A 14,663-nucleotide genomic window follows, 5' to 3' on the forward strand; every position below is an offset into this window, starting at 1 on the left:
GACTATGCTTGTCGTAAGAGGCGACTAATGGGATCAGCTGGTGTCAGGCTTGCTGACTTGGTTAGCACATGTCATCGGTTCCCAATTGCGCAGATCGATGCTCATGCTGTTGATCACTGGATTGTCTGGTCCAGACTCGATTATTTACACACCGCCGCCATATAGCTGGAATATTGCTGAGTGCAGCGTAAAACTTAACTCACTCACTTACTCACTCATTTTCAATAAAGCTAGGACATAATCATGTGAAACAAGTACAAAGTTGGTCTGGCATGATTAAAGAATCTATTTCAGATGCTCTTGAGAAGGTACCAGACAACATTATGTCATAATTAACATGACACTGATGGACTAAAGGGAATACTGTCAATAGCAGTGATTGCAGCATACTGTGTTGTCTTACATCATCATTTTACATGATTTGCCTTCAAACGCTCACTCATCCTGTAATTGTGCATTTTACCTGATAATTATAGCAAAACTGATATTATTTTGAAGTTAGAAGAATAATTCTGTCACTGTACTAGCTCTTTAATAGGCAAATGTTCCATGAAAATAAAGGTTATATGTATTGATGAGTTGTGACACACTGTCATTCTTGTGTTGACAGATTCAGCAGAGTGTCCGCAAGTTGGCCGAGTCCATCCAGACAGTGAAGACAGTGCTGGGCATGAAGATCCAGTCAGAACAGAAGTTGGTAAGTGGCTGGAGAGCAATATACAGGAGATACATGATTAGATTCAGCTCCGTGTTGGTGGACAGTGGGAGACCAGGTCATCTGATCCATAGCCATTTACCAAATGAAAATGTTGAATTTTTTTTTTAGCAAATGCTTTTTCGAGATATCCTTGAAACCATTTTAAAGACTACTTTAAGAAAAATCATCAAAATTTCTCAGATCTTTGTGCTCATAAAGGTCCCATGATATCAAGATAAGGAAAGGTCTTCAAACTGTTTTCACGTTACTGTGATATAGAAATGTAAGCAATACATTTTAATATGGAGATTTTATTATGTCCCTAAAAGTAATTGGTGACATTTATTGAGATGACTTTCTATACAGGGTTTGGTTTGTATTTTGGATTTTATGTTTGGGCTGGCATAATCCCAATCACATCACTGGTTCTTTTTTGCTAGCATTAAAACAGGAGATTGTAAGGTGAATTCCACATTTGAGTCATCCTAATACCTCTGCATTTCAGAGAATGTCAGGTTTAGAAGAACTGCAATCACAAATATCTGAGATAAAAACAGTATTAGCTAATAACCCAAGCATCCGGTGGCATCCACAAACGGAGCAGCGTTCACGGTCGACACAACAGAGTGTTCAGGTTTTGATGATTTAATGAAGACAGATTTGGAGGAGGAGATTACAGGAAAGAGCTGGGCACTAACACAGCAACATGTGGATGAAGAAGACAAAGATGTTACAAATGTGAACAGAGACACTGGGACTAATCTAGCCAATAGCAGAGCACATTCAGATGCCGCTGAGAGGAGAAATTCCCTCACAAGCAGAAACAGTGCATTACAAGCATACCTCAATAAATCTGATGTAGAGGATGGAGACAAAGATGACACAGATGATAAAAAGGAAGCTCCTGGTAATCCTCAGGGGGTAGATGGGGATGCAGATTGGACAGATGATTGGGGTGGGACAGACAACAGGGCTGGATCACAGATGGGGCAAGATGGACCAGGAGAGAAGACTAGAGCTCCATCTGTTGCTAGCCAAACTGGTTCTCAGATGGCCCAAGATGGGACAGGAGAGAAGACTAGAGCTCCATCTGTTGCTAGCCAAACTGGTCCTTCCACAAAGAACAGACATCCAAGTAGAGGTCCATCAGCAAGTGGAGCGAGGACTCCCAAGAGCAGGAGAAACTCTCTGCACGGAGATGGGAAAACTGGGGGAAGTTCAGAACAACGGAGAGATTCCCTCCTGGATATCTGAGTAAGGACACATCTGAAGCAACTTCAGGTACAGAGGCACGGGACTAACACATGGCAGGGCATCATTTGACTTGTCCTTAACAAGTGATTGCAGTTCTCAACTAATGGACAATAATATGTTTGGTTTCTACTAATGTTCCTGCTGTTTTGTTTCAGGTTTGAACCTTTCCATCTAATCCACGTTGATTGTTTGATTAATTTAATTTTGCTAACCGGATGTATGTGTGGTTAGAATATGGCTGTTTGCATGTGCTTGGGTATGGAGATCAATCAGAAGCCACATGCTCAAAGTAATCAAAGTTATAAGATTTTGGTACTTTGAGTACTAAGATCAATTCGTGCCAAGATCCATTAGTGAAAATGGTCCCAGGTTCAAATTGTATCTAAAGCCATATTCTAACCATTTATAACTCCAGTGTTGAACCCTGTCATCCCATCCACTCCCTGAATGAGGTTAATGTCATTTTAACCCCCATTAACCCCTATTTCCTGTAATGCTACAGCGAGTGGAGGAGGTGAAGGAACTTCAAGATGAAGTCTCTCAGCTCCGAGCCGATGTCCAGCCCCTCCTGCGCAACCGGCCCCCAAAACAGTTTATCAAGGGGGACGGTAAAGGAAACGACAGCGATGTCAACAAATGGGGGGTGCGCAATGCCTATAGGTGAGGTCTTGTAGCTGATGACTCCATTATAATAGATGTACACCCATATAGCCTAAGAAGTAGATATGATATAAGTGTAACGAAACTAATAATGTATTGCTTGTAGTTTACTTTTACAACATTTAGTTGTTATTCATACAATCTCAAGTAGACCCCTATTATTCATGATTATGAATATACTAATGACTTTTTTATACAAGGTATATTCTTCCTGATATATTACCCTACATTATTTAAAGTGGCCTGATGGTTCTGCATGGTTCATTTTCTCACTTCACGTCTGGATGCCAAGACTTCCGTTCATTTCCGTGCCAGCATGAAAAAGAATTGTTGTTGAATGCTTATAATTGTTTGGAAGTGTTATTTGGTAATCATTGTCATTTTTTTTTTTTTCCTAACAATTGTAGACATGTCAAAAGTTTTTGCCTGATCTCCATGTTGGTTCCCGTGTTTTATGTCCTCCTCCAGTGTTGACGTAACAAGCTCACCAGTACTAATTATAATAACACAGTTCATGTTTGTATTCGTCATACCTCCCCATCTGTGAAACATTCCAGTATGTTCATGTTAAATCATGTTGTGCCAAACTTTACATTTATTAGATTCCCAGAACTGTCAAAATGCTGAAAGGAATCAATGGATGAACAATTGAAGAAAAAACACAGATTATGTCATGTTTCATTTACATATTTTAATCAACTGACCACTCGGGATTTCAGAAAGATTTAACAAACATCTCTTAAAACCATTCTTTGAAATATGTAAAATAAGCCACAAAGGAAATTCAGAAAAGAATTTAAAAAATAACATTCTTCATGATGAATAAAGGTTATTTTAGCCTCATGGTCAAATGGTGTTGAAGAATTCAAGACCTAATATTTTCCTGTTTTATTCACAAACAGTGATGGCGCCGAGAAATAGCAGGTAACACTCCATCACTAGCTTCCCATTTCTCCAACTAATCCATGGCAACAGGAGAAAGTCCTACAAATGCTTGTACTATGAGATTTTAGTGCAGCCATTGTTCTACTAGTGCACATGTCAATGTGATGTTCTTGTATTGTTATTGTAGGTGATGTAAGTAGATTATTGTGCCTCACGGCAGGTATGTGTTTGTATTGTACTGTGCTATGTCCAGCTGTCCACATCATCTCATGTCTCCAGGATCTATGTCTCTTGCACAAACATGTTCCTTCAGGAAAATAGTCCAAGTCAATGTTTAAGATTTAACCAGTATGAGGTAAAATGATTTTGTTAATTTTGAAACAATTTGAGTATTTCTTTTGCACATTTTGTTTCCAAAGATATGGTTAGAGCTGGCTCATGTGGATTATATGGTTTCATGGCTGATTGTATGTAATTGTACACCTAATCCCTATTACCAATGCCCGTGATGTCAGCCGCTGGCTGAGACACAATTAATTATTGCCCATTGATTTAGCTTGAATGTGGCTGACTGTGGCATAAAACAAAATTCACTCTCTCGTTTGTCGAACAACCCTGACCATTCCCAGAAATTCTTAATAGGAGCCTCAACTGTCAAACTGTATCCAGTTATTTGAAAGTTGCATATTTTATACAAAACCATCATTTAAGTTGGGGATTCTGATAAGAAGACTGCAAAGGAAACTTCTTGTCTCAGTTCAGTTGAATTGCCATAGTTGGCAATAAGAATTAATATGTCCATTATAACCTTCAATGTTTGTGAGGAATCCCTGTTAGCCATATCTTCTGAGTGTAGGCTGTAGACTGTCTGTACTTTGTAATATGGATAGTTGTGTTGTGGACACTGTTAACCATTTATATGTCTCAAGTAATAGTAGAGCAAGAAATAATTTCTCACACACATTAGGTGGTCAAATAGAGGCACAAACTTAACTTGGGTTATCTTTTATATATACTCATGGAAACGAATAAGGGAACACACGAAAGTACAAGTGTTCCTTTATTCTTTTCCAGGTTTCTTCACAAGGTATGTATTGCACTGTGGGTGAAATTCTGGAATTAAATAAAGGAACACTTGTACTTTCATGTGTTCCCTTATTCGACTTTCTATGAGTATATATATGAGCGATAACACCAGAACCATTCCTACCTGACTGATGCTATTTTCTTTATCACTAACTAAGTCACACACTTTTGTTTTTGAAGTGAAATTATCAATGTATTTCAGAATTCTATTCTTTCACAGCATCACATTATTCTTAAGAGTGGAACTGTTTATTTTTCTTACAAACTGTCACTCACTGCACCACACACACACATGAAGCAGATGTTGTCTCATGACATCAATGGTTTGTTTTCTGGATAGTAGTACTGGAGAACCAACCAACATTTACAGCTGACAGTACATGTGCTTCCTTTCCTTCTTGAGTTACATGATGAAACATTATTATGGCATGGATGAGCAAGCAGTATGATATTCGATGGTCCTGTATCATGGATAATATATTTTGGCAATTATTCAGTGTTTTCTGTATTGATTGGTCTGATCAACAACTGTCATGTACATGTTGCAAGTCGAATGGCTCCCAAGTTGCCAGCTAATAATACAATACCTGCTTGTTGTATATTTATAGTAAACAAAGGATAATTTTAGTTAATTCAGTTCATTTATCATTTTAATTGATCTCACTGATTCACCTTAAAAATCCCTTTAGTTTTAATTATTATTACATATTAATAATGCTGAATGGGTCGTTGTCAGCATGGGTACTACAGATGTGTACCCCAGGTACGTTTCTGTACATACAGACATGTACCCTGGCCATAATGAGAATACAGAAACGTACCCTAGGACGATTCCATTCCCATTGTGTCGTATTCTTGATCGGAACTGTCATACATTTGATTGCGTTATGTAAGTAATGAGAATACACAGTAACAGATATTTCGCAATGCATATGAATACCACTTGCAATCCGTTGAACGGGAACAACTACATGCGGTTTCGGTTTTGGATTGCGGAATATGGACTCGTCCGCCTTTTAGGGTATTTTAACTGTGTTTAGGGTACATATCTGTATGCAGAAACGTACCTGGGGTACGTATCTGTAGTACCTGGGCCGACAACGACCCCTTCAGCATTAATAATGTTTGATTATTATCATTTAAATGTACACAATATTTTTGACAACATTCTTCTTGTGAGCACTGAGTGTTCTGTGTTCTGTTGTTGTATTGTCAGTCCCTTGATATCCATCTGTACCTAGAGTAGTTCAACGGATTATCACAATATCTAAATATTGCACTTCCTCTACCATTACACACCTATATATATATCCTATGTCAACATGATGTTGTTATTGGTGCTCACCATGGACACTTCATTTCCATGCTCAGATTTCTGTCAAACACAATACGGTAGTTAACTGGTTTCATATAGATCTGAAGTTTACAAGGCACATGTCAACAGGTGAGGGAGGCCCATTGGCTGCTCTAAATTGCTCTAGTTTATGCCTAGGGCCTAGATCTGCAGAACCTCAGTTCAATGTAAAGATTCTGTCCAGTTCAATGTAAAGATTCTGTCCAGTTCAATGTAAAGATTCTGTCCAGTTCAATGTTAAGATTCTGTCCCGGTTATGATCTTTGTCAGCGTCATGCCAATACATGTGTTTTTGCAAACTGGTATACATCTTCAACTGTGTCAATTTAGGCTTTACTCCAACATTAGGTTAAGAAGGTTTCAGTTTAAGAGGGTCCTGCTGGCTGTAGTCTCAAACGCTTAAGTGGAACATCTAAAGGTTTCATATTAAGTTTGACTTGGAACAACAACAAAATACTCCTTACCATAGAAGAAGAATGTATTGCTTTTCATGATAGCAGAACTGTTGTTGATTATTGAACTATTGAATACAGTGGTAGAACTAAGAATAGATGCTGCTATGTTCAACCATTTACTGGTCACATCAAATTTAGTAGGTGAATATCAAGTTTAAATAGCTCATTAGCACCATGTGCTGGTCATTAGAGAAGACCAGATGGATTGGTGGTCAAGCTTGGTGACTTGCTCACAATACTGATCAGTAGTGATTTACCCCATCAGGACCTTCTTGTGCCTTAAATACCATTCAGATCATTAATCACTAGAGAGTAGAAAATGTATGAAGAAGGGAGGTAACTGAATATTACAGATGCAATGAAACCTGTCTGTCTCTGAAAATAAAGCCAGGAAATCCAAGCAATCCTGGAATAAATAGCAACCTTGTTATATAACCACAGAACTTTGCAGGACTTTGTGTTGTCTTTGTGTTACATGGCTACTGTTTTATCTCCGGAACTGCTGTGTAGGATCGTCTTTTTCAGATACCCATTTGAATGACTAACTTGATTATTATTTGAATCATTCAGACAAAATACTTTATAATACTACTATGGTTTGGACATGCATGTTACAGTCAAGTAGGTTTTGCTGCATTTAGTGTTTTTGTCTACATGGTTTTCTCAGGGTGAGTAGAAAAAACTGGGATAGGTCATAAATTATTGTTGTCAGTACCTCGTGGTCTTGTATAAGCTGTTTCTCCATCACACATGATTAAAGGCTACTTTGCAGTGAGTGGTCGCTATTTTTAATCAACAAACTCAAGCAAATGTCTGGTATCAGTGAAACAGAATCAGCAAGTTCAGACAATGATCAAAGTCTCAGTTTACATTGTACAAGTTGTAATGTTTCTTGCTTAACAATATAGTCTATCTCACAGTCCCTGGACATTATTTTCCCTACTGCCTGGCCCTCCCTGCAATGCTAAAGCCCTCAGGTTCTCACTAGGGCTCCAACATATACCATAGGCTTCCTTATCTTGGCTCTACCCATTGCCTCAGTGACTGGCAGTGGGAGGGTTTTCACATGTCCATACAAAGAGAATAGTGATCATATCTTATCCATGAATCCTAAACAGCCTCAGGAGCCTCCAGAACATATAGACATCACTACTGCAACACTGATTCCACAAGTGATGGAGAAACAACGTAATGTATAGCAATCTGTGAGGTATTGACAATGTTAAACTACTTTTATAATGTTGTAGAAACATGTTACAAATACATACACATGTGAAGTTTTTAAGTGACAAGATACACATTGACAATAAGCACTCTTAATGACTCAGTTGTATGTGTAGTTAAAATGGAGGTAAAGGTGATATTCTTTCACTTCAGATGGCTCACATGGAAGTCACGCATCATGTACCTGAAATGGAGGAAGTCATCGCGGCGCAAGCAGCCTAGTAGTGAATCGCCCCCACCTAGAAGCAAGCCACCCACACCTAGAAGCAAGCCACCCACACCTAAAAGCAAGCCACAAACACCCAAGAGTCGTAAATCTCCTGGTCCCAGCAAAAGCGACCAGGGAAACGAACCCACCTGGTAGATAGGAAAACCATGAAACAAGTTAAACTGTCTCTTATTCTGATCTCGGGGGTAGTCTGCCTTAATTTCCTACCCGAATCCAGAGAGAAGAAGAAAAAACTGAAGTCTAAACGTGTCAAAATTGAAGAGTAGTGATGCATCCAAGCCATGTCATATGTCTGCTGCACAAGCAGTATATAGATGATAACATTCATTTAATTTAAACATCTAATTACTGAGTATCAACTGACATCTAAATGAAATTGTTCACTTTATATCAAGCTTTGTTGCTGCAGTGCTGCTGATGCTGTTGCTGATGATGTGATTTTAGCTCACCCAGTACAAGATTCACAGAATTAAGACCATACCAGCTTTTTGGAGTCTCAAATCTGTTTTACAGAAAAGGTTTAGTTGAAGTATGTGGCCTTATCTTGTTCTTGTAACATGTTGTTGCCATTGGCAATTCCTGTAAGTCAGTATGATACTTGTGAGCTGCTGGTTGTATCACTGGTAAGGATGTTCTTGCCACTGGTTAATTATTTGAGTCAGTATGATACTTGTGAGCTGCTGGATGCATCACTGGTAAGGATGTTCTTGCCATTGGTTGGCCCTTTAAATTAATATGATTCTCGTGAGCTGCTGGATGCATAGCTGTGATGAGGATACAAGTACTCCGTCCACTTTTATGATTTATTATCATGTTTACACAATATATTTATCATGCAGAACTCCGTCCATTGTTATTTCCAAATATTATTCAGGTGATGTGTGCATGAGTCGATGCACTGTTTTACAAGGGATACTACTGGTATGAGACATGGTGATATATTGTCTCCCCTATCATTCACAGTGTATATTTATGGTTCTTGTGTTAGGACTGATGTTGGCATATCATCTAAAACGTTCAAGAAATTAATATTACCAAACTACTATAATAGTTTCACTGGAATAATAAAATTCATAGAAAGGTACAATCATCTAAACTCAACCACTGAAACATCATTTGTCAGAATGTTTTTCACAAGAAATATGAATTAAGTTTTTATACATGTTCTCCCCAAGTAGTATCCCTTTTAACTTGATGCCTTATGACTGAGGAAGTTGCCTTTGTGCACATCAACTTTACTGTGATTCTAAATCCTATAAATGTATCACTAGTTTGAGTTTCCTTTATGGATAGGAACACAGATTTCACCTTTTTACCCCAAACCTAAACATTCAATTCACTTCCATCCTTGTTAAGGTAATCACTGCAATGTAGCAGTTATATTCAATTATTTGATCAAAGTGTTTCAAGCTTCATGTACTTCTTGTAACTTTCTATTTCTCTTAAAATATTATATTTCCAAAAGTATGTGAAACATGACAAAATTCCAACTCATTGATAAGTTTTCAGGTTTCTGCTATGAGTATTTATTTCAACCGATTCCGTAAGTGCAGGGTTTTTCAAGATCTTCTATCTACCAGGGTGTCAAAATTGGCCAATAGGAAATTGCAATATATTTATAGAAGTTTATATCAAGAAAAGCATTTGTTTATTCTGGAATATAAATGCCTAAAGTGAACCCTGATATGTATATTACTAACAAGTTGAAATGTATAGTGTAGCTTGTATTAACAAGTCTCTTGAAATGGTAATGGAAAATGTCATGTTTTACTAATCTGAAGTTCTAACAGATGTTCACATATTGCATTTTCAGTTTCTTGTTTACAGTTTGTCAAAGGAAACTGGATTACATGACAATCAGAAATATGACTCAACATGTATCTGTCATTAGTTTGTTGAAAATCTCAAAATGAACAGTATATTTTGTTAAGATATGATTTGAGAATTCTTATTTAATTGATTGATTTAACCTTTCCAGTCACTGTCCTAATTGATTGAAATTTTAACCTTGTGTTCCAGACACAATGTCCTAAGTTGATTATTTTCAAATGTTTAATACTGTGTGTTCCATGACAATTAAGCAATGTCTTCATCCTCACCAAGTGCATCAAATATCAATGATAGCAAGAATAAACTGCTTTGGTCATGATCATGTAAATATTCACTATCCAGCCAAGTTCCCCCACCATGCTTCAGGTTCACCAAACCCCATCCTCCACACTTGACTCACATTGACACAGTGATGCACATACAGGCACCTGGCTACCACAAGGATGTTGTGAGAAGAATTAGTTCTTGCAGCTATGTACAGTCTGTGATATTACGTTGAATCTCCTGCCATATGTACCAGTCCACTGTGCCTTGATATATCCTTCTGTGTAGCAGACACAGAACACACATTTGACTGTGTATTGCAGGCACATTAGAACCCTGACACATATGTACCCCTAGTAACAGACACCTGTCAGGTAACCATAGGGACGGAAGTAGACATGACACATTGGATTCTCTGTAACACACATTTACACATTAGGACCTCTGTAACAGACATTTTATACCTTAGGACCTTTGAACATATTTTACACATTAGGACCTCTGTAACAGACATTTTACATCTTAGGACCTCTGTAACACATTTTACACATAAGGACCTCTGTAACAGACATTTTACAACTTAGGACCTCTGTAACAGACATTTTATACCTTAGGACCTCTGTAACATATTTTACACATTAGGACCTCTGTAACAGACATTTTACACATAAGGACCTCTGTAACAGACATTTTAAAACTTAGGACCTCTGTAACAGACATTTTATACCTTAGGACCTCTGTAACATATTTTACACATTAGGACCTCTGTAACAGACATTTTACACATAAGGACCTCTGTAACAGACATTTTATACCTTAGGACCTCCGTAACATATTTTACACATTAGGACCTCTGTAACAGACATTTTACTTCTTAGGACCTCTGTAACACATTTTACACATAAGGACCTCTGTAACAGACATTTTACAACTTAGGACCTCTGTAACAGACATTTTACACCTTAGGACCTCTGTAACAGACATTTTACACATTAGGACCTCTGTAACAGACATTTTACACCTTAGGACCTCTGTAACAGACATTTTACACCTTAGGACCTCTGTAACATATTTTACACATTAGGACCTCTGTAACAGACATTTTACACCTTAGGACCTCTGTAACATATATTTACACATTAGGACCTCTGTAACAGACATTTTACACATTAGGACCTCTAGCTGTAACAGACATTTACACATTAGGACCTCTGTAACAGACATTTTACATCTTAAGACCTCTGTTGCAGACACTACACACATATCAGCACGCTAGTAACAGACACTTAATGTACTAGGGCACTAGTGACACTTAATACCAGGATCCTAATTATATGAGCTTGTTGATGTATTGGGATCCTCAAAAAGAGACACTTTTAGCACTTTGATGTTTAGTAACAGACACTAGATGCATTATTATCCCAAATATAATAGACAGTTGACACAGTGTGATCCTTAGTAACACACACTGAAAACATTCGAATCCGTAGTAACAGACACTCATTCCAACCATATAACAGACACTTGACACACTAGGGACCATAGTAACAGACACTTGACACACTAGGGACCCTTAGTAACAGACACTTGACACACTAGGGACCATAGTAACCATTAGACACTTGACACAGTAGGACCCTTAGTAACAGACACTTGACACAGTAGGACCCTTAGTAACAGACACTTGACACAGTAGGGACCATAGTAACAGACACTTGACACAGTAGGTCCCTTAGTAACAGACACTTGACACACTAGGGACCATAGTAACAGACACTTGACACAGTAGGACCCTTAGTAACAGACACTTGACACAGTAGGACCCATAGTAACAGACACTTGACACAGTAGGACCCTTAGTAACAGACACTTGACACAGTAGGACCCTTAGTAACAGACACTTGACACAGTAGGGGCCATAGTAACAGACACTTGACACAGTAGGGACCATAGTAACAGACACTTGACACAGTAGGGACCATAGTAACAGACACTTGACACAGTAGGGACCCTTAGTAACAGACACTTGACACAGTAGGAACCATAGTAACAGACACTTGACACAGTAGGACCCTTAGTAACAGACACTTGACACATTAGGGACCATAGTAAAAGACAGTTGACTCACTAGGGACCATAGTAGCAGACACTTGACACAGTAGGACCCTTAGTAACAGACACTTGACACACTAGGGACCATAGTAAAAGACAGTTGACACAGTAGGGACCATAGTAACAGACACTTGACACAGTAGGACCCTTAGTAACAGACACTTGACACACTAGGGACCATAGTAACAGACACTTGACACAGTAGGACCCTTAGTAACACGTTGGACACATCGAAACATTAGTGAGAAACCCATAAGGATTCCCATTAACAAACAATAAAACACTGATCAATTTCAACGCATCAATGATGATTCTGAAACAGATATGTGATGCACTTTTTACTTTTCTGTAAAGACAAACTCACGTACTGTAGCACGTAAATTACTGTATATATTTGCTGATAGTACAGGGTCCTGGGAATATGACAGCATAATGTAATTGTGCTATGTTTATCTCAAACAGACACTAATGTATAACATATGAATGTTTAGTCTGGACAGTTAAGTAATTGTTGAGATGACAGGTAACTCCTACAGAATAATGTATGGTTGTGAGTTTGGGCTGTAAGGGTGAAGTGGAGCACAGCCTTTACATACTTAATCAATTCTGATCAAATATCATACCGGTAACTGTTCAGGCCATCTAAACACCTTTTCTGATGCTCTTTTCAGGATACTGATCAACTATAAATAACAACTACTGTATAGAATATGTGTTTGTGATTTGAAACAAGGAATTATGTACAAAGTTACATTGTGTACATTGACCTTTATTAAGTGAACGAATATTTATTGATGCTGTTCATAAGTATACTCTTTCCATTTTAAATTTCATTTTGAAGAAATATTTCAATAGTTTCTGTGTTATTTTAATGTTATGACTGATTCAGACTCAAATGCGGTTAATGACATTGTGATATTTAGTAATATTCGATGTAATGCAGATTATATTTTTTCATGCATGTACTCTCTAGATAGACCAGAATTTTGGATGCTTTGTTCTCATTTTAATTAATCTGTATTACATATTTGTGCCATTTCTTTCCACTGATCTGTTAGCTATCACAGACTTGTCAGGTTTAAGCAGGAGCCTACTGTGAAATGATTACCTGGTATTAAATGTCATATTTGTTTTAAATGGGTGGTGGGAGTCATTTTCTGTTGCATTCTTGTTGAAGAGTGTTCAACATCTGTGTGCACCAACAGTCCATGGATGTTACTCACATGATGAATATCTGTTATGTTTAGATAGTGTATTACAGGAAACATGGAACAAACATTGGGAGTGTCTTCATCTGAAGCACTTTGGGACACTGACTTGTCAGTTAAGATGTATGGACTGGCTAGAATGAAAGTCAAACAATTGACTTCTCACAGCCAAATTGTAAACTTAAACAATGAATTTATTCATCCCTTTTATGTCAACTTTCCCTTAAAAAATCAACAAGGTCTGTTGAGTGGCATTACAACTGGAAAGCTGAAGCATGAAGGTTGTACCATATTATCAACAGCCAACAGCAAAACCATCACTGGTACCAGTGAGTTGACCATTTCTGATCAGCTGACAATTCCTGTGAGGTTGTAAATCAAATCTGTAAGTCTGTTTTGGCTCCTGACTTAATCAGTTCATCCCAGGTTCTGTGAACAAAACTTTCCTCCATCAAGTGTATATTACCTGTAAAGGTATTCTTGGTACATAGTGGCATTAGTATCATGGAAGCACTCCTATAATCACCTTACAGACATTGTCATTGAGACAAGTTTGAAAACATCCTATTATCTATCAGTCAGTTTGTAACAGTAGGAAATAATAAATTCAAATGTTTGTCAAATTTGAATTAATCACAACAGTGGGACACGTGTTTCTAGTTGTATTGTTAACTAGTCAGATATGCTAAATAATTTGAAATATGATATACAGGTGTGAGCATAATTTGATCTATCCACATATTTTGTTGAATATGAAATATTTTACATAGATTAATGGAAGATGTAGCTAAATATTCAAGGTGTAAGTTTATGTTAATCTATTACCACGGACGCTGACAACAACGGAGCAAGTAGATGACACCTCTAACTTGCTTGTAGCTTTCTGACACCCTCCTTTTCATTTGTGTCGCAATGGTTTTCAAACCGTAATCAACACTGGCACACTTCTTAGTTGATGTGATGCATTAAGTTGCAGAACGGAGGGCAAGGTGGCTATTCTGTGCTTTTGTCCTGTCGTACATATATATAGTTATAGCTTATACTGGCATGATGTTAACACAGTAATTACTCAAAATTGATATTTGTGATTTATGTCAAATTTAAGAATGTTACACTACTTATTTGTTGATTTTATTTATTTTGTTGTGTTAATTGTCCTGTGATGCTCTAACCAAATAAACTATTCTTATATCTCAAGTTGTTTTCGCTTTTCTGACAGGAGACTATGAGGATTGCAAGCATGAATGTTATAGAAAGTGTTTAGGGTCAAGGCAGATTGTCAAAATGGGATTGCTCTTAGAGTTCAAAACATCATCACCAAAGAATAATTATCTATTATCTGAATAAACAACATTTTTTGGGTGTAAAATTTAAAAAAGTGAAAATAGTTGATTTTTATGAATTG

The 14,663-nt window shown here is 37.5% G+C and overlaps 1 protein-coding gene and 1 long non-coding RNA gene across 2 annotated transcripts in view; both read left to right on the forward strand.

The window, feature by feature from the left end:
• The window catches only part of LOC124277918 (coiled-coil domain-containing protein 154-like), a 63,125-nt gene extending 53,297 nt beyond the window's left edge, over nt 1-9,828 (forward strand). The window contains exons 21-23 of the mRNA XM_046713643.1: nt 611-697; nt 2,454-2,611; nt 7,769-9,828. Coding sequence (XP_046569599.1) covers nt 611-697; nt 2,454-2,611; nt 7,769-7,979 — 456 coding nt within the window. The 3' untranslated portion in view covers nt 7,980-9,828. The remainder of the gene's footprint in view (nt 1-610; nt 698-2,453; nt 2,612-7,768) is intronic.
• Nucleotides 9,829-11,105: 1,277 nt separating this feature from the next.
• On the forward strand, nt 11,106-14,455 carry LOC124278009. Its single transcript, XR_006898954.1, has 2 exons — nt 11,106-11,427; nt 11,582-14,455. It is a non-coding gene; the product is annotated as an uncharacterized LOC124278009 (long non-coding RNA).
• The last annotated feature ends 208 nt before the right edge of the window (nt 14,456-14,663 follow it).

Source organism: Haliotis rubra, unplaced genomic scaffold (genome assembly GCF_003918875.1).
Source record: "Haliotis rubra isolate DU_JTF1 unplaced genomic scaffold, ASM391887v1 Scf23, whole genome shotgun sequence".
NCBI lineage: Eukaryota > Metazoa > Mollusca > Gastropoda > Lepetellida > Haliotidae > Haliotis > Haliotis rubra.